This window comes from Hippocampus bargibanti, linkage group LG12 (genome assembly GCF_051943395.1).
Source record: "Hippocampus bargibanti isolate YZ-2025 linkage group LG12, ASM5194339v1, whole genome shotgun sequence".
Lineage (NCBI taxonomy): Eukaryota > Metazoa > Chordata > Actinopteri > Syngnathiformes > Syngnathidae > Hippocampus > Hippocampus bargibanti.
In genome coordinates this window covers 22,555,364-22,581,474 of record NC_142745.1, presented here as the reverse complement: position 1 = coordinate 22,581,474, position 26,111 = coordinate 22,555,364, and the positions used below count along the sequence as shown (strand labels likewise).

The window sequence follows — 26,111 nt, the reverse complement described above, 5'->3', positions numbered from 1 at the left end:
CATCTTGGATAAGAAGCGAAACGTCCGGCACCTTTAAAGAAGTCCAGATGACGGCTGAAGAAACCTTCTCATCGATGGACCACTCCTGTATGACTGAGAGCTTACACACACCGAATCTTCTGCTGTGTCCAAATACGATGTACGGGCTTTGTTATCCTTGAACTTTCAAAGAAGTACAGATGACGGCTGAAGAAACCTATTTCATCGAAGTCACAGGATAAGTAATAGATAGCTATCGAGATAGCTAGCTAGCTTTTAGCTAATATCTATCCGGGTAGCTAGCTATACAGGTAATAGATAGCTATTAATAAACAAATTTGCTGCCATCTTCCACTGCATTTGCATTGGTGGCGGAGTATTTGTCTGGCAAAGGAATTTTTCATTACGCCAAAGAAGTGCTGTCATGGAAACTCCAAGGCGGTGTTACCCTAATGAATCCTTTTGTTAGCACTTGTAGCACCAGCAGAAAAGCCACGGAGCACACAATAATGAATTCATTGTGAGGAACGGGAATCAGGATTGTGCCAAACATGAAATGTCTCACTTCTAGCCTTTCATGTATATTCAATAACATCCACGCATATGCTAATGAAAGGCAAACAATTCAAGTGGAGGAAGACAGACAGGGAAAACTGACGACTAATTATACAATTGGGAAAAGGAAGGTGCGATTCCAATTTCATCTGCGGCCACACTTACCCAGTCTCGAACAAACTTTGACGAGACAAAGAGGAGGGGGGCAGGGGGGACAAAAAAAAGCAACTGAGAAGAAGAGCGCTGGAGGTGACATCACACATGTGAAATGATTTCAACCGTGTCAAACAAATGAGGAAGACAAAAAATAAACAAACAAACCAAAAAGACAACAAATAGGTCTGAGAAATGTAACGTACAGTGATACCTCGGCTTACGAACTGAATTGGCTCCCAGAAAGTGTGGGTAAGGCGAAAAATTTGTCTGCCAAACATTTATTTCCCATTAGAAACCATTTAAATGAGAAAAATCTGTTCCCAGGTCCCCATAAAACATCATTTTCTACTAAATAACCCTTAAAATGACACAAACTAGACGTTATTGTATGTATAATAAATGTGCTATGGTATTCTAATTAAAGAAATTAACTGTACCATATAATAAAGTCGTTTTATTTACGTTTGTAATGGTTGTTGATGGCTTGATGGTATGGAATGGCCATCTTGAGGAATGATTCCTTGTAAGCTCTGGCAGCTTTACCGTCAAAACTGGCTGCCTTACCATGAATGACACTATGAATCCCTGTACGACACTTAACGTTCTTGAACCATCCGTGGCTAGCCTTGAAATCATCAATGGATGACGGACTTCCATGTAGCCTCTTGACCAGGGGTGCTCACACTTTTTCAGCATAAAAGCTACTTATCAATACAACCAAGTCAAAATGATCTACTTACTACACAAATGCAAAACATAATTATTTTCAAATGTATTAAAGGACAACCGACGTCACTTTTTTGTTTCTTAACTGATATCAGAAAAACGTTTTATATCATCTAAAATACCCAAAACACGCAGTATGATATTTTTATTCAAATGCAAAACACCAATAAAAATGACTTAAAGTGTCCAAAATCTGCAAAAAATTGGGCATTTTCCTGCACTTAGCGCCGTTGTTTACGCATGCGCGGCGACCTAAAGGTCAAAATTCAGTTGTCATCTGAATGGTTGCCCTCTATGTCAATCAAGTGACGGGACATTTGATAGGCTGAAAAATGTTTTTTTTTTTTTTACAGTCACGCTGCGATCGACCAGTACTACCTCCGCGATCGACGTAATGAGCACCCCTGCTCTTGACGATATCCGAGTGAAGTTGCCATGCTTTCTCTGCGATAATTTTACCTAGTTCCTCATCAATTGTGTCGTTTAGCTGGGTTTATAGCTTTTTGCATGAAGTGTACAGATGGCTTATGCGGGTTATTTGTGGAGACTGATTGATGGGATAGTTCAACCTTGCAGTCCCTGCCTTTGCCACTGTATTGACCTTTGTGATGGTCGTTAATGTCGTTGCCTCTTGATGTTTATCAGAGTGAAGTGGCCGTGCTTTCTCGGCGATAATACCCTCACTCACACTGTCCCCTGCTAGCTGCTTTTCACGAATCCAAACCAACAGAAATGTTTCAACCTCTTCTATTGCCTGAGACCGTTGCTTAGGCAACACAGACACACCCTTCGCCACACATAGCAATGGTCATCTTAGCGTACTGGTACTGGGACGCGAAGTCACACAAACGCACACCTCCTTCGTGTTTTTTGATGATCTCCTTCTTCTGCTCGACCGTCATTTTGTTTTGTGTCCTCTTCAGCTTGGACTGGTAAACAGGGTTTTGGTTTTGTTCATGTGAGGGATTTCGTTTCATATGTTGCTCATCGTGGCGTGCATGCATGGTTGGACGCTTAACTTTAACTACCAGAACTATAAAAATACTCCCAAATATGCAAAATATTCCCAAACGTTACCTGAATACTTGACATAAAAATCTTTGAAATATGGCAAGGTACTTAAGAACTCTTAAAACCTACAAATACAGTTGACTTAGCCCCCCCCCAAAAATAAAAAATAAAACAAGAGAACTACTCCCAAAAATCCCCCAAAATACATTATTAATACTATATAATACATTACTTGTTTAGTTTTTTTGTTTTTTTTTACTTCTGTAATGATGATCATTTTATGTTACTTCTGGGTGGAGTGAACGCTGGCGCGGGTGGCTGCCGCTGCTCACCCACAGAAAAAAAATGTCCGGTGACTGTAAAGTGTCCTTGAGTTTTAAAAGGCGCTCAGAAATGAAATGTATTATTATTTATTATGATTAACACTAGCCCATGGCGGTGTCTTTTTCACTCCCATAAGAGCAAAAGCACTCCACTCGATAACAAACCACGTCTGTACTGAAAGAGGTTGTGGAAAGCTAGTCCGCCTACCACCGTGGCGCCGTGTGGTTTTGTTCATCCGCCGAAAACTAGTTCGTATGCCAAGATTATATTCTTTCGAATTTAATGTTCGTAAGGCTAAAAGTTTGTAAGCTAAAGCGTTCGTCAACTGAGGCATCACTGTACACTGAATCATAGTTGCAAGCGGGTTTGAGCTACCTCTTGATCCAGGTCCACCACACAGAGCTTGGCTGACTGGGCCTTGGCGTCTACCATGACGTTGAACATGGTGCAGATGGACTGCGCCACTCGATAATCGGTCGCCCGGCTGCTCCTCTGTAGCTTGCTCTCGAAAGCTAAGCGTGTTCTGTGGAAAAGAAGGAACACATTCAGGGCCGCTGCTCACCCACAGGATAAAGTTTTTTTTGTGGGTGGGCACTCAACCCCGAAGTAACTCAAACAGATAGAAAGCTAGCTAGCTAGCTAATGGATAGCAAATAAATACTTAATAGATAGCCAAATGGCCAACAGCTAGCCAGCTTACAGCAGTCAACTAGACAGCTAATAGCTAGCTAATGGATAGCAAATAAATATTGAATAGATAGCCAGATAGCCTACAGCTTCCCAGCTAATAGCCAGCCAGCTAGACAGCTAATAGCTAGCCAAAATAAATAGTTAAAACACACTGGAACACTCTCATCATGCTTTTTTAAACGATTATAATGGAATACGTCTCTGGAAGCTCTCGGTGGTACAGGAGTGGTCCATCGAGGAAAAGGTTTCTTCATTCGTCATCTGTACTTCTTTGAAGGTGTCGGACGTTTCGCCACTCATCCAAGAGGCTTTGTCAGCTAACTAAAATTTTGCTGGTAGCTCTGGCCCTATAGACATATTCCTACTGTCCAGAGGTGGCGGTGCCCGACCTCTGCTATGCTATGTCCCTGCTCTCAGGTTGAGGGGGAGCAGAGGACTGAGGTGAGCTGAGGCGAAAACCATTACTTCTAGTCCTGACTGATTATGGGGTCGACGACTGGTCTGATTGCCCCATTTTCAAGATACTTCCGTTTCCATTCAAAGCCATCCATAACATTGCCCCCCACCCCCCCCATCTGTCTGACCTACTTCAAATCACTATTCATTCCTTCTCGGTCCCTCAGATCCTCATGCTCCCTCCACCTCTGTATGCCCTCTGCCCGTCTCACCACGATGGGGTGCAGAGCTTTCAGCCGCTCTGCTCCCAAACTGTGGAACTCACTTCCACACAACATCCGCAATAGTCCCACTTTCAAATCACTTTCAAAAGCCACCTGTTTAAACTTGCACTCATGGTCTAGTTTAACCTGCTATTTTATTATTCATCATTTTATTCATGGTTTTCTTGTTCTATGTACATATTGTTATTTTATTGTAAAGTGTCATTGGGTGTTCAGAAATGATGATGATTATTATTAATATTATTATTTGCTCTGGTATCACCTCATCAGCATAACTGTGCCGATGTGGTAACGATATCAGAAGTATGTTGTAAGTGTGCTTAGACCGCCACCTCTGGACAGTAGGGAAGCTAGCTAGCTAGCTAATAGACAGCTATAGATAGCTAAATAACTCGGATAGAAAGATAGCTTGCTAATAGATACATATAGGCCCAAAACTACCAGCAAATTTTAGTTAGTTGACGAAGCCTCTTGGATGAGAAGCGAAACGCGCGACACCTTCAAATTTGGACAGATGACGGCTGAAGAAACCTTTTCATTGATTTCTGGGGGGAGTGTCATTGCGGTTGGATTGACTTTGTACCTTTTTATACAGGATTCAATCATGTCGCTGGACATGAGTTTCAGTCTTGTTTCCAAGTGTTTGCCAAACTCTTCCTCTGGCCAGTGCAGATCTCGGATGAAGGTCTGAAGAGCATCCAGCTTCCAAAAGAGATCCTCTGATGTTCCTGAGCCGTTGCTGGAAAAGCGGGAACAAGTTGGTCATTTAGGCTTCTGAAATATTGATTGTCTGAAACACAAAATGCAAATTCAGAGCACACTCATATTTCTGCTCGCCTACGGAGAAACTGGCCCTCTGACTGTGGAGTGACTTTGAGAGTTTTGAAAGGCGCTTATAAATGACATGTATTATTATTATTAATGGATAGCTAGCTAGCCAGCCAGCGAGGCAGATAGCTAATAGACATAAAATAGCGGGCTAGATAGATAGCCAGCTAGTTAGTTAGATAGCTAATAGACAGCAAATAGCCTGCAAGCTGTCACATTCTCCTCTGCTCCAGGAGCGGGCCCCTCCCCTCCCTACTCTCCGGACTCCCTCACCTGTTTGTCATTCCGTTAATTGTGCCTTCTGGCTATAAAAGCCACCCATACCGTTCGGTCAGTGCCGGTGTATTCTCCGAAGTTCCCCGTCACCCAGCCACATGCAGGTCTGTTTCGCTGTTCTCCTTCATTGCCTGATTTCCCGTTTCGCCTTATGTGTCTCAGTAAAGGCTCTTATTGAATCACTGTCTCCACCCTTACTACTTCCCGTCGTCCCTCGAGTTCTGCCACCACTCCTCGAGCGGACGTGACACAAGCTAGATAGCCAGCTAGTTAGGTAGCTAATATACAGAAAATAGCTAGCTAGCTAGATAGCCAGCTAGTAAGCTAGATAGCTAATATACAGAAAATAGCAAGCTAGAGTTAGTTTAGCGGCATTTGCTTTCAACATTTAGCTTGTAGTAGACGTGCACATTCCACCATAATGTCTCTGATCCACTGCTGAAAAGGATGCTTCGATCCGCTCCTCTTTCATGTAGAACTGCTTCATGTCACAAAGAGGATATAGCAAGTGCTGAAGAATGAATGACTGTGTCTTTGTGTTGTCATATTATTTGTTGTTGTTTTGACTTCAAGATGGCGCCACAAGAGTGGCTGCCTTTCCAGCAGATCCTGTATTTTGTTTTTCTACTTCTTTCGTTCCTTTACTCCTTCCTTTACTTACTCGTTTACTTTACTCGTACCTTTACTTTCGTTTTATCACTTTGCTGCTTTGAAATGTCAATTTCTCCACAGCCAGACGAATAAAGGAACATCCAATCCAAACATTAGCTATCTAGCTAGAAATTGGCTATTAGCTATCTACTAGCTAGCTTTCTATCTATCTGAGTGACTTCCGGGTTGCTGTGAAATATCAATGTATCCACTGCGAGACGAATAAAGGTGCCACTGGCAGTTGTGGATCCCAAAAAGCAGGCAGGAGGTTGTATTTGACAGATTGTATTAAAATAAAGTCAACAGGAACAAAATCTAAAACGTTAAAATCATTTGAACAGAAAAAAAACCAGGAAAGGAAAAAGTAAAAGTCTGCCAAGATGAAACAAACACATGCACAATGCATACAATGCATACAATGACCTGACGCCGAATGGTCGTGCCGGGAGTCCTTTTGACTGCCACTGATTGGAACGACCAGCACCTGCGAGGCTGCAGGCAGGGCTGACAGCGCTACCCGTTGGTCCCCAATCTGAACGTGGCAGTCTGCCACTGATCGGGACGACAGCACCTGAGCAGGTGGAGGCGGGGCCGATAGCGCCACCCGTTGGTCGCCAACCAGATCATGACAAAAGGTACATCCAATCCAAGCACTAGCTAGCTAGCTATTGGCCATTAGCTATCTAGCTAGCTTTCTATCTATTTGAGTGACTTCTGGGTTGCTGTGAAATGTCAAGTTCTCCACTGCGAGACGAATAAAGGTGCATTCAGTCCAATCTAATAAATAACATTTTCCGCACTATAAAGTGCCCTTAAAATAAAAGCATTTCATTTTCTGAAGAGACAACATTGTTCTTGATCATCTTCTGCATTGATTGATATACTGATTTATAATAGTAATAATTATTATTACAATACCTTTCATTTCGAAGCGCCTTTCAAAACTCTCAAGGTCACTTTACAGTCACATGATCAGTTTTTTTTCTGTGAGTGAGCAGCGGCAGCCACACGCGCCAGCGTTCACTCAACCAGGAAGTAACTCAAATAGAAAGCTATTTAGCTAGCTAATAGCTAGCTAGCGAGATATTTAATAGATAGCTAGCTAGATAGCCAGATAGATAGCTAATAGACAGCTAGGTAGCCAGCCAGATAGCTAGATAATAGATAGCAAATAGACAGCAAGCTAGGTAGCCAGCTAGGTAGCAAGCCAGGTAGCCAGCCAGATAGCCAGCGTATAGCGCTTTAACAACTGCTGAAGCTATTAACAAAGCGCTTAACATGGACAGCTATCACATACATACTCTTTTCAAAGTAGTGGAAAGCACTTTGTTCCAGCGGCAGCGGTTCTGAATGTGCAATCGAAATCAAGCTGGTTTGTATTGTATTGTATTGTATTGTATTATCTATGTATCTCTTGAGCATAGCATCTAGTGTATTCACCGCAGGCACTTTTGGGACTTCTATTCACCTTCCATTCTCCATAAATGGCATGGGTTGAAAACTTCAATGCACCAATCTATCATCTAATAATAAAAAACTATCATTGTAACTCAAATGAGTGCAAAAATTGTTTGTTTGTTTGTTATTGTTGTGTCATAATCATGTGTCCATACAAGAGAAACCAGTAACTAATATGTGGCCCGCAACAAATATGATTTTCCCTCGCTTGGTTTTGAGAATATGTATTTGCTGTCTATTAGCTATCTAGCAAGCAATCTATTATCTAGCTCACTATCTGGCTAGCTTTTAGAGCTGGCTATCTAGCTAGATAGCGATTAATTAGCTAGCTATCTGGCTAGTTATTATCTAGCTAGCTTTCTATCTATTTGAGTTATTCCAGGTTGAGTCAACACCGGTGCGTGTGGCTGCCGCTGCTCACCCAAAGAAAAAAAACGTATCCTCTGACTGTAAAGTGACCTTGAGAGTTTTGAAAGGCGCTTATAAATTAAATGTATTATTATGATTATTATTATTATTATTATGGTGGCTTTATAATGCAGTGCATCTTACACATTAAGTGGTGAAGATTGTATGTCGTACATGTACACACTCTGAGTCCTCATTGGAAGCCATCCAGTTGGCCATTTGTGCCAGGTCAACACTCGCCACTGATATGTTTGCTACTTTTGACTTCGGCAGACTGCCAGCTAGTCTCCTGCAGAGTTTTAAAAACACAATACACCCAGATAAACTAAACAAACAAAAAAAGACAAATACGCATGTACTGCAAACGTTACACACTCATGGAAGGTACGTTTGATGGAGTTTGCATACTACAAGTTAAGACCACCCTATTTTGGATTTGCCTTTATTAGTCTCGCAGCAGCAAAGTTATGAAAGAAATGAAAGTAGAAAAGCAAAATACAGAAGCTGCTGGAAAGGCAGCCACTCTCGCGGCGCCGTCTTGAAGTCAAAAGAACAAAAAAACAAACTAAATAACAAATAACAGGACAACACAAAGACACAGAGACGTTCATTCTTAAGCACTTTCTGCACCCTCTTTGTTACACGAAGCAGTTCCAGATGAAAGAGGAGAGGATCATAGTGTCTTTTCACCAGTGGATCAAGGACATCATGGTAGAATGTGCTATCACAGTCACAGCATCAGTTTTTCTGTGGGTGAGCAGCGGCAGCCACATGCGCCAGCGTTCACTCAACCCGGAATAACTCAAAAAGAAAGTCGATAGAATACACAGATATAAGATAGATAGAATGTTAGCTAGCTAGCTAAAAGATAACTAATCGATGGCTAGCTTGCTAGTTAGATAGATCACTAATATATATCAAATAGATAGCCAACTAGAAAGCTAGCTAGATAGCCAGCCAGATAGCTAGCTAGGTTTTGCTACTTACCCACAGAAAAACTTTATCCTGTGACTGTAAAGTGACCTTGAGAGTTTTGAAAGGCGCTTAGAAATGAAATGGATTATTAATTATTATTATTATTATTATTCATTCAACTGTGGCGACCCCTGAAGGGAAAAGCCGAAAGGAAAAGAAGAAGAAGAAGAAGATTCAACTCCAAGCAATTCATGTTTCACAGCTACAACTGTAATGACGCTGATGAGCTGCCCGCTGGAGTTTTCTTCAGCAAAAACGTGCCAAATACGTGCCAAATATTGCTAACATTTATTATTATTATTATTATTAAAAAGGCAAAGGTCAAGAAATTTTCCTTACTTGACAGGTTCCCAAGATTCCCTTTCAAAGCCTCTGTGAATGGACTGAGCGATGGAGGACTCCATCAGGTCCACGTAACGCACCACCAGGGGGGCATAAAGGTCTTGGAGGTGTTTGTGGAAACGCCCATTGCAAAGATTATCTGGTTAGAAAGACAAAATGGACAATGAATGTTGATGCACATGCACTCAGACAGACCATCATGGCCTGAGCATCATCAAACTTCATTGGTGACACTTTGAGTCGACAGAAAAACATTACAATCATAACCAGATTCATCTTTCTTGGCCAAGTACAGTGATACCTCGGCTTACGAACGCCTTGGCTAACAAACTTTTCGGCATACAAACTATTTTCCGGGATACACACAGAGGACCACAATGTGTCGTGCGCGAACAAGCCCGTTCTCCTAACAAGGAAATGGCAGCGGCCTTTTTTTTTTGTCCTCTATCCTCCGCCCCCACTCTTCGGGTAAACCCGCACGTGATCAGTCAAGAACGCAGCAGTGGGGGGGGTTACAGAAACACAGAGCTGCAATAAAATAGATAGGCAGACGACAGAGAGAGAGTGAGAAAATTGATAGAAAACACAGTGAAATTTGGACTCGTTTCAAGTAGGGAGTGTAGACTGCAAAGGGAGTGTAGACTGCAAGGTTAAAATATCCCATCAATCAGGCTCCACAAATAACCCGCACAAGCCATCTGTATAAAGCTATCAACCCAGATAAACAGAACACAATTGATGAGGAACTAGGTAAATTTATCGCAGAGAAAGCACGGCTACTTCACTCGGATATGGTCAATAGTCAACCTGGAAGTTCGTCATCCCTTGATGATTTCAAGGCTAGCCACGAATGGTTCCAGAACTTTAAGCGTCGTACAGGGATTCATAGTGTCATTCGTCATGGTGAGGCAGCCAGTTCTGATGATAAAGCTGCCAGAGCTTACAAGGAATCATTTCTCAACATGGCGGAAGAAGAAGAAGGCTAAGCTCCTCATCAAGTGTTTCACGCTGATGAAAGCGGCCACTCCATTCCATCAAGCCATCAACGACCATCACAAAGGTCAATAAAACGACTTTTTTATACAGTACAGTTTATCTCTTGAATTACAGTACCATAGCACATTTATTATAAGTAAAATAAGGTCTATTTTGTGTAGTTTTGATGCTTATTTAGTAGAAAATGATGTTTTATGGGGACCTGGGAACGGATTATTCTCATTTTAATGGTTTTCTATGGGAAATTAATGTTTGGGATACACACTTTTCACCTGAAACACTGTCTAGGAACCAATTAAGTTAGTAAGCAAAGGTATCACTGTATGTAGAACTCACAAGGAATTTGTCTCTGGTAGAACACACTGCACTAGTATTATCATAAAGAAATTGCAAAGAGGCACTAGACAGTTCCATTTGGGTGACTGAGCAGAGAGTAAATGGTGATGGAGGAAGAAGCTTTTGAAATGTCTGCTGAATTTGGATCGTTAGCGTCTGCCTGAGGAGAGTCGCTGGAAGGTGGTGGGCAGGGTGCGGAAGGTCCAGTCCGATTCTCCACCCTCTTGTCATTCAATTGTTAGTGTGTTAAATGAACAATTTGGGAATGTAGTCTGAAACTTTGGTTCTGACATTCAATCCTTTTCAAATATTTAGTTCAGGAAGAAAAAGATTGTCAGTGGAGGTTGCCAATGTGACTTTTGGACGACTTCTCACAGATGTGAAACCGTCTAGGCAGTATCTGTCAGGTCGGAGATGTCAGAATACTTCTTAATCCGAACCAATCACATACACATACACACACGTACACACCTACACGTACACGCACACACACACACACACACACACACACACACACACACACACACACACACACACACACACACTCTAGTTTGTGTCTGCCAGCTTCCAACAGGGAAAAAGGCAACAGTGACAAAGACCGCAGGAGCTAAAATGGAGGGCAGCGTGCGCTAAAGCGATAGCTCACGGCTCCACGCGGCGTGCTTGCTTTAGCTCTCCGTGACTCTCTTGCTTTTTTCTCTCCCCCTCTGAGCATGTTTGCGTGTTTGTGTGCGTTAGCATCGGAGTCAAGGTCAGCCATACACAGTAGGTGCAATGTTTGTTGTGTTCCCTGAGTGCCACTTTCCCCAATTAGCCACTTGAGCGCCTGTTGTCCACTTGGATGCGTGTTTGCGGGGCTCGCCGCCACCCAACGCAACTGCTTTGGACATCATTCACTCCTGCTGGAAGAGCAAGCGCGTTTGGCCCGTTGTTGGCTACTCGGGCTATTCACTGCTGGATAAGTGCGCCGCCGAGGGGCCACGGAGCTGATGACCTTATGCGGAATGTACAATGCAATAGCACTTTAACAAAAGCTCAAGATGGATCAAATTGGGACATGTCAACGGATTATTCTCATTTTATTGGTTTCTAATGGGAAATTAATGTTTAGAATTCACAGTTTTTGTTTTCCACACACTTTTTGGGAAGCAATTAAGTTCGTAAGCTGAGGTATCACTGTATGCTATCAGAATCATCTTTATTGGCAAGTATGTAGAACACACAAGGAATTTGTTTCCGGTAGAACACGCTGCACTAGTATCGTCATGAGAAAAATGGCAAAAATGCACTATACAGTTCTATTTGGGTTACTGTTTAGAGAGTTAATGGCTTGGGGGAAGAAGTTGTTTCAATGTCTGCTGGATTTAGTGCACATGGATCGGTAGCGCCTGCCTGAGGGGAATAGCTGGAAAAGGTGGTGGGCAGGGTGCAGAGGGTCCAGTAGAATTTTCTATTTGAGTGACTTCCAGGTTGCTGGTACAAAGGTACATCCAATCCAATCCAAACAAGTTATCTAGCTAGCTATTGATGAAAAGGTTTCTTCAGCCGTCATTTGTACTTTTTTGAAGGTGTCGGACGTTTCGCTTCTTATCCAAGAGGCTTCGTCAGCAGACTAAAGTCTTACTGGTTTCTGAAAAATTACAGAGTACTTTGGCAACACAAAATTCCTACTTATTTCAAACCGATAAACACTTTAAGGCAAAAATTAGTGCATCATGATTAGATATAACAAGACTTTACTGTATGTAGTTTATTCCATACATTGTAAGAATGAAAATTGTAAAGAGCAGTACATTGGGGAGACTCAACAAATTCTCAAAAAAAGACTTTATCAACATCGCAGGGATAATACTAGTGGGCCTCAATCGGCAGTACATTTGCACCTAAAAGCGAGCAACCACTCATTTGACGACAATGAGGTTAAAATCTTAGCGAAAGAACATAGATGGTTTGAAAGGGGGGTAAAAGAAGCGATTCTTATAAAACAACAAAATCCTTCATTAAACCGGTCTGGTGGGGTGAGGTTCAATTTGGATCGTTCATACAATAGCCTGCTTAGGCAAAACAGGTTAGGCAACTTTCGCAATGCTGATGAGGTGATGCCAGAGGGAGTGGGGCAATCAGGCCAGTCGTTAGTCAGGAATGTAGGAACAATCGGTGGGGCCGCAGGGAGTGGTCCTCTGCTCCCCCCAACCTGACAGTAGGGACCTATCATAGCAGCGTCCGGCGCAGCCATGTCTGGACATTAGGGATATATAAATAGGGCCGATACCACCAGTCAGACTTTAGTTCGCTGACGAAGCATCTTGATATAAGGCGAAACGTCCGACACCTTCAAAAAAGTACAGATGACGGCTGAAGAAATCTTTTCATCGATGGACCACTCCTGTACGACTGAGAGCTTACACAGACACTAGCTAGCTATTGGCTATTAGCTACCTACTAGCTACCTTTCTATCTATTTGGTGACTTCCGGGTTGCCGTGAAATGTCAATTTCTCCACTGCCAGACTAATAAAGGTACATCCAATCTAATACAAACATTAGCTATGTGGGCTAGCTATTGGCTATTAGCTATCTAGCTAGCGTTTTATCTATTTGAGTGACTACCAGGTTGCTGCGAAATGTCAATTTCTCCACTGCGACACACTTGATTTGGAAATAGATAACAATGAGAAATATGAAACGAAAAAGTCACCATTTTGTGTGTGTGTGTGATTATTATTTTTTACTTCCTGTGAAGTGTAAAAGAGGCCAAGTGCCGAATGTCAATTCCCGTGGGTCCAACTCACAGTCAATCCTCAGGAAGTCGTTGAGGAGCTGAAAGAGGGGGAAACTGTCCCAGCTGTCGGGCGGCTGCACCTCCAGAGCCGCGTCCATGTCGCTGGAGTAGAGGCACAGGAAGGTCTCGGCGTGCTCCACCATCAGGTCCGACCACCAGGCAAAGGCCTTCGGGGAGAGTCCACAAGACCAGTGAGACGCCAAGAGAGTCGACATCATCAATGTGCAGTCAGGCCTTCAAAAACCAGCTGCATCCAAAGTGCTTGACGCAAACGAATAATCTCAGATTAAAAATGACAGATGTGAAAACAACAAATAATAGATAGATAGGTAGGTAGGAAGGTAGGTGGGTAGGTAGGTAGGTAGATAGTGATACCGCAGCTTACAAACTTAATTGGTTCCCATAAAGTATGTAAGGCAAAACGTGTGTCTTCCAAACATTTATTTCCCATAAGAAACCATTCAAATTGAGAATAATCTGTTCCCAGGTCCCAAAAAACATCATTTTCTACTAAATAAACCTTACAATGACACTAAATATACCTCATTTTATGTAAAATAAATGTGCTATTGGATTGTAATGAAATAAATAAACTGTACTGTATAATCAAGTTGTTTTTTTGACCTTTGTGATGGCAGTTGATATCTTGATGGAATGGAGTGCGGAGGAGAAGTGAGGGAGTTGCCGTGCTTTCTCGGCGATAATACACTGTCCCCTGCTAGCTGCTTTTCGTTAATTGTTTAACCTCTTCTACTGCCTGAGACCGTTGCGTAGCCAACACAGAAACACCCTTAGACACCCGTAGCAATGGTCGATTTAGCATACTGGTACTGGGACGCTAAATCACACCAACGCACACCTCGTTCATGTTTTCTCCTTCTCCTTCTTCTGCTCGACTGTCATGTGCACTTGAAATAAAAATTTTTCTTCTTATTATTATTATTATTAGATTGGATTGGATTTGCCTTCATTAGTCTTGCAGTGGACTGCAGCAAAGCTCTGAAATTATTATTATGATTATGACAAGAAGTCCAAGATGGCGCCCGAGTAGGCAGCCGTCAGCAAGTGCGCTCATGAGCCTTGCTTTTTTGGTTGTTTTTGTCTTGTTTTTGTGTTTTCTTTTGTCACTTTGTGTTGTTGTGCGTCGTGTGGAACGGATACAAATAGTTTTTCAGCATTTTTGACCACGACATTCATCAAGGAGGAGACTGTGCTGAGCGGTTGCGCCTTTTCGGCAGCATGAATATGCCAGTACTGTTTTTGAATGGGAGGAATGTCGGTGCCATTCGACTGCCATCGCTGGACACCGAAGGGGCCATTGTGCTTTTTTGCGCCTGTAATGGGCAGCATCTTCACAGCCCCGCTTTGTTCAGCGGAAGGTCAGTGCTGTTGGCAGTCAGGGGCTGGGTGGATGCATGGCTTGAGAACGCAGAACGCCGATGCGTATGTGGAGCTGTTGCGGCTTGGAATTGAAGCAGATTTATGTGGAACAGGAGATGTGAGACAATCTCTTTTCGTCAACGGATGCTACAGCTGCGTGTTTGCTTTCAACATTTAGCTATTAGTCGACGTGCACATTCCACCATGATGTCCCTGATCCACTGGTGAAGAGACGCTTTGATCCTCTCCTCTTTCATCTAGAACTGCTTCATGTCATCACAAAGAGGGTACAGAAAGTCCTGAAGAATGAATGTCTCTCTGTGTCTTTGTTTTGTCATATTGTCTTTATGCTATCATATTATTTGTTATTTAGGTTCTTTTTTGTTCTTTTGACTTCAAGAGGGCGCTGCGAGAGTGGCTGCCTTTCCAGCAGCTCATGTATTTTGTTTTTCTTCTTTCATTCCTTTTATCACTTTGCTGCTGTGAAATGTAAATTTCTCCGCTGTGAGACTAATAAAGGCATATCCAATCCAATCCAATGATTATTATTATTTTGTTTTGTGTCCTCCTTGGCTTAACACTAGCCTGTGGTGTGATGTTTTTCGTTCCCATAATAGCAAAAGTACTCTACTCGATAACAAACCACATCTGCACTCAAAGAAAGGGGGTGTGGAAAACTAGTCCGCCAGCCACTGTGGCACTGTGTGGTTTGCTTCGTCCGCTGAGAACTAGTTTGTACGCCAAGATTATATTCTCGCGAATTTAATGTCCATAATGCGAAAAGTTTGTGAGTTAAAGCGTTCGTAAACTGAGGTATCGCTATACAGTATTTGAATTTTGTGCCAATAAATAGCAGTCTCGTCATCTCGTGATCAGATTCCCATCATTGCATTTTCGCATCAACTGCCATGTTCTTGTTGCTTGAAATGGGCGCTGGTGTTCTGAAATATCTGTTGGCATCCCATATTGACTTCTGAGATAAATCCTCCCTAAGGTAGCGCATCCCACCACCACCTTGTAAGCGGATGCAAAAATGATTGTTTTGCTACTTGACGTGAATGAGCGCACATTTCAGCTCCCCCGGGTGGTGTTGTTCAAGTACCAAAGACGTCCGTGTGCATTGAGGAAATGAATGTTTGTGATGTGCTTGAGAGCGACGTGGCCCTTGATCACGCCTCCGTCGTCGACCCTCCATGAGGATCGGCAAGTGTGGTGCAACTCAACGGGTTGACTGTGAGGAATACTTGAAGTACTTCAGCCCCGTATCATCACCGTCTGCCTTCTCAAAGGGCCAACTGGAAGTTTGGGATTTTATGTTGTTGAGGATTTGTTCCAAATATGGTGTGTGTGCGAGTGATGTGTCATTTGCGAACGAGCCGGTTCTTAGAGCCGGATCTCTGAAGTGAACGAAGAGAGCCGGTAACTAAAAAGGAGCCGGAAATGGGCCGGAAATGGGCCGGAAATGAGCCGGAAATGTCTTCAGTAATAATTAGCCGCACGTGATTGGTCGATATCCGTGCTAGAGGAGGGACAGGACACACGCAGCAGTGAGCGGGGGAGGGGTTCCAGAAACAGAAACACACACATACAAAAGGGAGACGACAGAGATTCAAACAAAAAAAAAACTAAAGTGAAAAAAAGTACAATGGTGAGAAAATGGATAGAAAACACCGCGCCAAAACCGAGATGAGACAATGGAGGAGAGTAAATGAAACAGACCTGCGTGTGGCTGGGTGACGGGGAACATCAGGAAATACACTGGCACAGACCGAACGGTATGGGTGGCACAATTAATGGAATGAGGAACAGGTGAGTGAGTCCGGGGAGTAGGGAGGGGAGGGGCCCTGCTCCAGGTGCAGAGGAGGATGAGACAGGAGGGGACGGGCACGCTCCTGGAGCAGACGAGGATGTGACAGTGCCCCCCCTCAATGGACGCCTCCTGGCGGACCACCCGGTTTGGATGGGCGAGCCAAATGGAATGCCCGGGTGAGAGATGGGTCGAGGATCCAGGAACGGGGAACCCACTGGCGTTCTTCGGGACCGTAGCCCTCCCAATCGACCAGGTTCTGCACTCCCCTGGCCATGCTCCTAGAGTCCACTATCTCCCGCATGGTGTAGGCGGGACCGCCGTCCACCATCCGGGGGGGGGGGGGTGTCGGAGCCACGGGGCTCCACAGGCTTGAGGAGGGAGATGTGGAAAACCGGGTGGATCCTCATCGAGGGTGGCAGCCGGAGCCTCACCGAGACCGGGCTGAGGATGGCTTCGATGGGAAAGGGACCAGCAAACCGTGGACCCAGTTTAGCCGAAGTCCCTCGTGGACAGCCATACCTCCTGCCCGACCGTGTAAGTGGGGCAACTGACGGCGACGACGGTTCGCAATATGTTGGTTCCGGGATGCCGTGCGCGACAGGGCGGCTCTGGTCTCAGGTGGTGTTCGATGGACGGGACCTCCACCTGACCCTCCTGGGTGGGAAACAATGGCGGCTGATAACCACAGGCGGACATGAAAGGAGACCGACCTGTGGCTGTGGAGACCAGGGTGTTGTGTGCGTACTCCACCCACGGCAAGTGGAGAGCCCACGACGCAAGACAGTGGAGGCACACACACCGGAGAGCCGCTTCCAGGTCCTGGTTCTTGCGCTCCGTCTGGCCGTTGGTCTGGGGATGGTAGCCAGACGACAGGCTCGCCGACGCCCCTAGGGACCGACAGAAACGTTTCCATACCTTGGACACAAACTGCGGTCCCCGGTCCGACATGATGTCCGCCGGAATCCCGCCGAGACGGACGACGTGGTTAACCAGGAGTTGAGCCGTGTCGATGGCGGACGGCAACCGGGTTAACGGGATGAAGTGGGCTGACTTCGAGAAGCGGTCCACCACGGTGAGGATGACCGACTGGCCACGGGAAGGGGGGAGGCCTGTAATAAAGTCGACGGAGATATGGGACCAGGGTCGGGAGGGAATCGGTAGCGACTGGAGAAGTCCCGCCGGGGGTTGGTGGGAGACCTTCCCACGAGCACACGAGCCTTCACGAATTCCGTGACGTCTTTTCTGCCACCAGAACCGTTGGGCGATGAGCTGGATCGTCCTGTTGACCCCCGGGTGACAGGCTACCCAGGACGTGTGTCCCCAGAGTAGCACTTCGGTGCGTAGAGTGGGCGGGGGGGCGAACAGACAATCCGCCGGGCAACCCTTGGGGATAGGGTTACCCCCCTGGGCCTCCTGAACTCTCCTCTCAACCTCCCACCGCAGGGCGCCTGGGATGTGTTGCGCCGGAAGGATGTTGGCGACGACCTCCTCCTTTCCTGCCGGCTCGTGGATGCGAGATAGGGCGTCAGGCTTGGTGTTCTGCAACCCTGGGCAGTGGGTGAGAGTGAAGTTAAACCGTGTGAGGAACAGTGCCCATCGGGCCTGCCGCGAGGTGAGTCTCTTGGCGGACCGAATGGCGGCCAGGTTCTTGTGGTCCGTGTATACAATGAAGGGGTGTTTCGCCCCCTCAAGCCAGTGTCTCCATTCCTGCAGCGCCAGGATGACCACCAGCAGTTCCCGGTTCCCCACGTCATAGTTGGCTTCCGCGGGGCTGAGCCGGCTGGAGAAGAAGGCGCATGGGTGGAGCTTCTGGTCGACAGGGGAGTGCTGGGATAGGACCGCCCCCACCCCGGACTCTGATGCATCGACCTCGACCGCGAACGTGAGATCCAGGGTCAGGGTGACGTAAGACCGGAGGATTGAAGAAGGCGTGACGGAGACGGTTAAACGCCCCCTCTGCTTCGGGTGTCCACCTGAAGGGGACCTTGGTAGATGTGAGATTAGTAAGGGGGGGGGGTGCCTTCTGACTATAACCGCGGATAAAGCGGTGGTAGAAGTTGGCAAACCCCAAAAATCGCTGAAGTTGTTTGCACGTCTTCGGGGTTGGCCATTCCGCCACCGCTTTGGTTTTGGCGGGATCGGCCCGGAGTTGCCCCTGCTCCATGACGAACCACAGAAAAGACAGAGAGCGGACGTGGAACTCGCACTTCTCTCCGAAATACACGGTGGAGAGAGGGATTCAATAAGAGTCTTTCTTTACTGAGACACAAAAGGCAAAACAGAAATGAGGATGAGACGGGAGTGGAAGGGCACGCTCCTGGAGCAGACGATGATGTGACAGTTTGTGGATGCTCTTTGCACATATAAATCAGCCATATCAATACAAATATTTGGTATTTTTTTACATGAGCAATTCATTTTTCACATAATTTTACATAATTTTTGGTGGTTATTAATTTAAGCAACAAAAAAACAAACAAACCGAGGAGCCATTTGGGAGCCAAAAGAGCCGGATCTTTTTAGTGTGCTCAGCCAAAAGAACTGGCTCTCTGAAAAGAGCCGCAATTCCCATCACTACTCTGTGCACATATACATAAAGCCATATAAATAAAAATACTTGATATAGTGTATTTTTTTTACATGAGTAATTCGTTTTACACATAATTTGACATGATTTTTGGTCGTTAATTAATTTAAGCAACAAAAAACAAAAAACAAACCAAGGAGCCATTTGGGAGCCAAAAGAGCCGGATCTTTTTCGTGAGCTGAGCCAAAAGAGAAAATTAAAAATTAAAAACCCTATCTTTGGGCAGAAGTTGGAACGTACAATCAAGATAGAAAGCCAAAGAGTGCATTTAGGGAAGTGTTGGCAGATATATCGATAACTGAAGTTAAATAAATCAGAAGATGCCGACCGTGAGGTGTCAAGCCGTGAGCAAAGACGGACGGAGGAAAAGAGCCGGAATTCCCATCACTAGTGTGTGCACATGTGTGTGCGTGTGCACACGTGTGTTGATTTTCACTGACCTCAGCATGGTGCTCTTCATTCTGCTGCAGCACCTCAATGACGAGCTCGGCCAAGCGAATGGTGTCCTCCAGTTTTTTGGCGGGAGTGAGTAAACGACCAACATTCTCTGTTGCACAAAGGTCCACTTTTAGAGTCTGATGGCAAACATCACCTTGGCCTTGTTTCTCAAAGGCCTCAAAGACACGAGTTGAATCCATGCAACCGGATGGAACGCAGGCGGGAAACCTCCTGCTGATGGAAAAGATCTTTTCATCTTTTTTCACGTCAATTACATGCATGCTAGCTTGACAAATGCTAACAACTGAAAGCTAAAAACAGGTGTGTCATTTGAACTCATTGACAGCTAGATGATTAGAAAAAATGTGTCTTGTCCAGTGCCAGAGTTTTAGGACTACGTAAACATTCAACAAAGCGTTAGAAACCTGAGACCAGGAGTGTCAAAGTCAATTTTTGCCGCGGGCCACATTGTAGTTATGGTTTGCTCTCGAGGGCCGTTATGAATTTGGACAAACCATTAGAATGTTTCATCTCCTCCATATTACATACAGAACACACAACAAATTCACAAATAACTTGTTTTCAAATCTGAAGACAAGAATAATGACTGTTTTTGTGGTTTACATACAACAATTTGAAATTTTGGTTCCGATTTGAGCTTTTTGCTTCCGGGTCGAGTGTACACTGGCGCGTTTTGGCTGCCGCTGCTCGCCCGCAATTATTTTTAGCTTCTCCTTAGCTTTTTAGTATTTATTATTTTATGTATGGTTTTATTGTTCTGTGTATTGTTCTTTTAATTTTAAAGTGTCCTTGAGTGTCGAGAAAGGCGCTTGTAAATTAAATGTATTATTATTATTATTCCTTTCCTTTGGGCTTTTCCCTTCAGGGGTCGCCACAGCGAATCAATGTCCTCCATTTAACCCGGTTTTGTGCATCCTCTTCTCTCACAAAAGCTACCTTCGTGTCCTCTTTGACAACATCCATAAACCTCCTCTTCGGTCTTCCTCTCGGTCTCCTGCCTGGCAGTTCAACGCTCAGCTTATTATTATTATGATTATTATGATCATGATGATGATGATTATTATTATTATTATCATCATGGAATTTCACACAATAAATTTACTTTCGCGGGCCGAATAAAATGATGTGGCAGGCCAGATTTTGCCCCTGGGCCTTGACTTTGACCCCTGTACCTTAGACTCTCTTCTTTCATCAGAATAAAAAGAGTTAATTCCTAAATGATATGTGTCTGGAGTTATCTGAGCTTCAAATATGGGCAGCTGTCCAAAAGGCAAATGCTGCCCCTCCGTGGAAGGGAAAAAAAACATTGCCAGAGGTCTGACCAGCACTTTTTCCGCATCCCCCCACAAGATAAACCAAATTGGGGAGTGGCGCTCCACGTCATATTTTCAATTCCCGCATTTGAATAGATCCAATCAGCATGCTTGAAGATGGTCTGGTAGATATTTGGAGGTCCATGCGTAACGTGTCACAGCTTTGTCAGTGTGGCGGAGGAGCCATGTCAAACACTCAGAGACACGCACCAGGGACGCAAACAACATTCAACAGTCATCATGCAGTCACGTGCAAGAAAATGGCCACCTTTCATCCGACTTAAACCACTTCCATAGCTATCTCTAGCTAGCTATCTCTAGCTAGCAATCAGTAGCGAGCTATCTCTAGCAAAAATACAATTGAAGCGCATGATTAGTCCCCATTTATCGCCATGCAAACCAATAAAGTCATCGTATGCACACAAAGTACATTTATGAGTAAATCGAGACATGACTAGCTGGCTATCTGGCTAACTACCTAGCTGGCTATCTAATTGTTATCTATTAGTTATCTATTTGCTATCTATTAGCAATCTGCCTGGCTAGCTAGCTATCTGGCTGGCTATCTGTTAGTTACATAGCTAGCTGGCTATCTATAGGCTCTCTATTAGCTAGCTAGCTTTCTATCCATTTGAGTTACTTCTGGGTTGAGTGAACGCTGGCGCGTGTGGCTACCGCTGCTCAACCACAGAAAAATATCCTGTGACTGAAAAGTGACCTTGAGAGTTTTGAAAGGTGCTTAGAAATCAAATGTGTGATTATTATTATAATCATCACTGGGGTTTTCATATTCAACCTTTCACTTCAAATCCATATTGATATGATCCAGCAAAATTGATCAGCTGTGCAAATGATGTCAAAAAAGCTTCCTGATGATGAAAAGTTAGAGACTGCCGTCATGGGATGCATCTTTTATCATGTACAGTGAGTAAGTGGTGAGGAATTATACCATGGCCAACATCGACCAATAGGCTGTTTTGACATTTTCGCAATCCATAATTGCACACATAAATATGATATATTTTGATGCCAATCTGGTTTGGATGGAATTTTCAAGGCCATGGTATAAGCATGATAATGCACTCCAATGTCTTTTGGACTGTGACGACGTTGCATCATCGCATGAACAAATATGAGCTCAAGACTTTCCATTTGATCAATCGGGTCATCGGATCGTGCATTATCATTGACAATCAGGGTTGTGATGTTGTATTCTATGACTCGGATTCTGAGCTGGAAATAGAAGATTTAGTACTTGCCTTTGGGACATTTCCTATTTTTGAATGAGCACAAAACAAATCTTGGGGTCACAATATAAACATTAGCAAATCACAACATTCAGGAAACCAATTGCTCAACACCTTGTCAAAACTCAAGAACAATCTCAAAATGAGATGGAAATACAGTGATACCTTAGTTTACGAAGCCCTTGGCTTACGAACTTTCTGGTTTACGAACGTTAAATTATATATATATATATATATATATATATATATATATATATATATATATATATATATATATATATATATATATACCTTGACATACAAACTATACTAGAAAGCACCTACATTCCTCAAGATGGTGAAAGAAGAAGGCTACGTTCCTCATCAAGTGTTTAATGCAGATGAAAATGGCCACTCCATTCCATCAAGCCATCAACGACCCTCACAGGTCAATAAAACCACTTGATTATACAGTACAGTTTATTTCTTTAATTATAATACCATAGCACATTTATTATACATAAAATACGGTATATGTTGTGTAGTTTTAAGGCTTAGAAAATTAGAAAGTAGAAAATGATGTTTTATGGGTACCTGGGAATGGATTACAGTGAGACCTCAACTTACGAACACCTTATCATACGAACTTTTCGCCTTCCGAACGTCAAATTTATGAAAATTAAACTTAATAATATGCACTATTTTCATGATACACCCCCACCACGGCTGGTGGAGTCGTCTTCGGCGGAAGAACACCAAAGCACACGACCTTCGGATCTGGCGGAGTGATCTTTGACGGAAGCACACGACCGAACAGCGCTCCAACCGGCGCAACTTTCCACACCCACTCTCATTGAATGCACACGTCAATCGCCTCCTTAGAGCTGTTTGCAGATAATTTTACTATGATGGGACGGAAAAAAAAAACACCACAGGCTCGTGTTCAGCCCAAGAACACATAAAATAAAAGCACCGTCGCTGAGAAGAAGGAACACGAACGAGGTGTGCAATTGTGTGATTTAGTGGCCGAGCACGACTATGCTAAGTCAACCATTGCTACCATTTTCCGGAACAGAGAAGCCATCAAAGGTGCGTCTGTTGCAAAAGGTGTTTCCGTGCTCTCAAAGCGACGGTCTCGGCCAATCGAAGAAGTTGAAAAACTTCTGTTAAATTGGATTAACGAAAAAAAAACGGCGACAGCGTGAGTAAAGCTATTTTATGCGAGAAAGCACGGCTAATTCACGCCGATATCGCCATGCGCCAACCTGGAAGTTCGGTGCTTATTGAGGATTTTAAAGCCAGCAACGGATCGTTCGAGAACATCTGAGGGCGACGAGGAGGAGATGGCTGCAGCATCAAGTGAGCTCATCAAGGCAATGTTGGCAAAGTGGAATATGTGCAGGCTTTTACAGAACAGTTCCATTCAGAAAAGACTGTGGCTATGACAATCATCAACATGATGAACGATAATGTAAATAAGACCTTACAAGTCAGAAAGCAACAGGTGTCAATTAACAGGTTTTTAATCAGCAAAAATGATGGGGAGTCTCCAGAGAAAAAAGAGAGAAGCCACACCAGAGGTGAAGTTACCAACAGTCCTTATGGAAGGTGACTCTCCTTGCATAAGCCATCAACGACCATCAAAAAGGTCAATAAAACTTTATTTTACAGCACAGTTTATTTCTTTAATTACAGTCCTCATGTAATGTGCCTGTCTTTGTGACTTTATGATACAATGGATTGGATTGGATTGGATATGCCTTTATTAGTCTCACAGTGGAGAAATTTACATTTCACAGCAGCAAAGTGATGAAAGGAATGAAAGTAGAAAAACGAAATACATGAGCTGCTGGAAAGGCAGCCACTCTCGCGGCGCCGTCTTGAAGTCAAAAGAACAAAAAGCAGTGCATTTCTTTCATTACAATACAATAGCACATTTATTATACATAGAATAAGGTATGTTTTGTGTAGTTTTAAGGCTTATTTAGTTGAAAAGTATATTTTATGGAAACCCGGGAACGGATTATTCCAATTTTAATGGTTTCCTATGGGGGAAAAAATGACATCCACACTTTTCGCCTTACACACTGTGTGGGAACCAATTAAGTTCGTAAGCCAAGGTATCACTGTAGTAGGACAGAATTTTATAAATTCAAATCAACGAAACATTTCTTCAAGATGAAGTCAAATTAGATTTTCCAGATGCTTCCATCGAGAGAGATGCAAACATTTCATCCGCTTTATCGCACTTCATTAGACGCTACCAAACCACAGGAAACATAATACTGTATCGCAGTGGCGTGCCGTATATTCCACTCCTCGGCCTTCAGTAGTGCTATGTATGAATCACTCCACACCTATGAGTGTGATGTGATATTACGACACATCCACTAGATGGCGACCTACGCCAGGAACTAACTTGGGACTTGAAGAAACTTAAGAAATACTATTGGAATTTTTACGATGAACATGTGGATTCATGATCACCTTTTAAAATAGCAATATTATTTGCTATTTTAGCTAGCGTCGGAGCAACCTTTCTGAATGATGTCCATCTATTTTTGAAAAGTCTGTCTAGAAAATTATTAATTTGCAAATCAACACAAAAATGTATTTGCTTATGCAGCTCGCTACAGAGACAGTGTGCTAGCTCTGGCCAGTATGCGCGTATCATCTGCGGCTAGTGATACTCTGATTGGCTAGTGAATATAGTTGTTTATGTAGACATTCGTAAGAAATATTGTGCTAAGTCAATTCTCTTTGTTTTTTCTGTCATACTGTACAACAGCTATCTGGCTGGGTGGCTAGCTATCTAGCTAGCAAGCTATTAGCTATCTATTGGCTTGCTAGCTATCTTTCTATCTATTTGTCTTACTATTCTATTTGAGTTACTTCCGGGTTGAGTGAACGCTGGCGCGTGTGGCTGCCGCTGCTCACCCACAGAAAAACCTCTCCTGTGACTGAAAAGTGACCTTGAGAGTTTTAAAAGGCGCTTAGAAATGAAATGTATTATTATTATTATTATTATTATTATTATTATTATTATTATTATTATTATTATTATTATTATAGCCAATCATGTGACAAGTCAATCAGAATTTGCGAAAACTCTGACGTTGGCAGCGCCTTCAAGCAGGCGTTGGGTTGCTAACTAAAAATCTGATTGGTTAAAGCAACACTTTCATCGCCATTGATTTTTATGCTCCAGAGCCTGCAGAACCGATGGCGAAGTATCCAGGGAGATTTCTAACCCTGGTCACAAATGATGGCTGAAATGTGATTGGTTTAATGCTTCAATACCAAAACACAAAACAGGGGGGGAAATCAATAAAAGGAAACTGAAAGAAAATTAGGAATTCTTCAAATAGAATCCATGGACAAAATAGAATTCACAATTAGTCTGTGATACCAATCTTTTTAGGCCAGCAGAGAAGGCTTTGCAGGCCCTGATGGCCCACTACTGTTTAGAACTGACCGGTATTGTGTTTGAAAGGCACAATTTTTCCAGAGAGCTGTCTCACCCCCCCCCCCCCCCCGTTTTTTTGTTGTTGTTGGAGGAGAAATGGTCATCCAAAGGTCACGCTCATACAATCCAGCAAGTGGCCCAGTCAAGTGGTTGAGTGACGACCACGTTTGGCAGGACAAGTGGCTGATCGTTCTTTGCCCGCAGGAGCTCAACTCATGTGAACATGGCTGACAGCTCCCACAGAATGGGACTTGTGTACTCTTAGAATGAGTACTTGTGAGGACACCCCACAGTAATGTCTCTCAAGACAGAAGGTCAGAATTTGGTGGCACAGTTTGCCTTCCATGATTACACATGGCTCTCTTTGGATCTCCCCATACAAACACAATCTCACCGTGCATGCAACCAATCACTTTTTTCCTCTTTACTGTCATGGTTTGACACTGCATCAACAAATGGGAAATACTACATGGATCCTGACAGATGAGTCCACAAAGGTCTAAGTTGTAAAAATACAGATGCCAACATCATCAGTTTCGCTCACTGTTGACAATTGTCACGGTTTGCAAGGTGGTGGTGGTGGTTGTGGATCCACTGTGAGACTAATAAAGGCATATCCAATCCAATCAAATCCAAAAAAAGCAGGCAGGAGGGAGCAGCGGGTTGTATTTGACAGATTGTATTAAAATAAAGTCAGA

At 43.7% G+C, this 26,111-nt stretch overlaps 1 protein-coding gene across 10 annotated transcripts in view; it reads right to left on the bottom strand.

The window, feature by feature from the left end:
- Positions 1–26,111, bottom strand: part of cadpsa (calcium dependent secretion activator a) — a 181,088-nt gene that overhangs the window by 70,662 nt on the left and 84,315 nt on the right. For 6 of the 10 annotated variants that reach the window (XM_089009910.1, XM_089009912.1, XM_089009914.1 and 3 more), the window contains 5 exons: positions 19,390–19,496; positions 13,183–13,339; positions 9,057–9,198; positions 4,705–4,860; positions 3,127–3,274 (listed from right to left, as the gene is read on the bottom strand). In XM_089009910.1, coding sequence (XP_088866036.1) covers positions 3,127–3,274; positions 4,705–4,860; positions 9,057–9,198; positions 13,183–13,339; positions 19,390–19,496 — 710 coding nt within the window. Of the gene's footprint in view, positions 1–699; positions 715–3,126; positions 3,275–4,704; positions 4,861–9,056; positions 9,199–13,182; positions 13,340–19,389; positions 19,497–26,111 lie in introns of all 10 variants that reach the window. The other 4 variants (XM_089009909.1, XM_089009911.1, XM_089009913.1 and 1 more) reach the window with 1 other exon arrangement.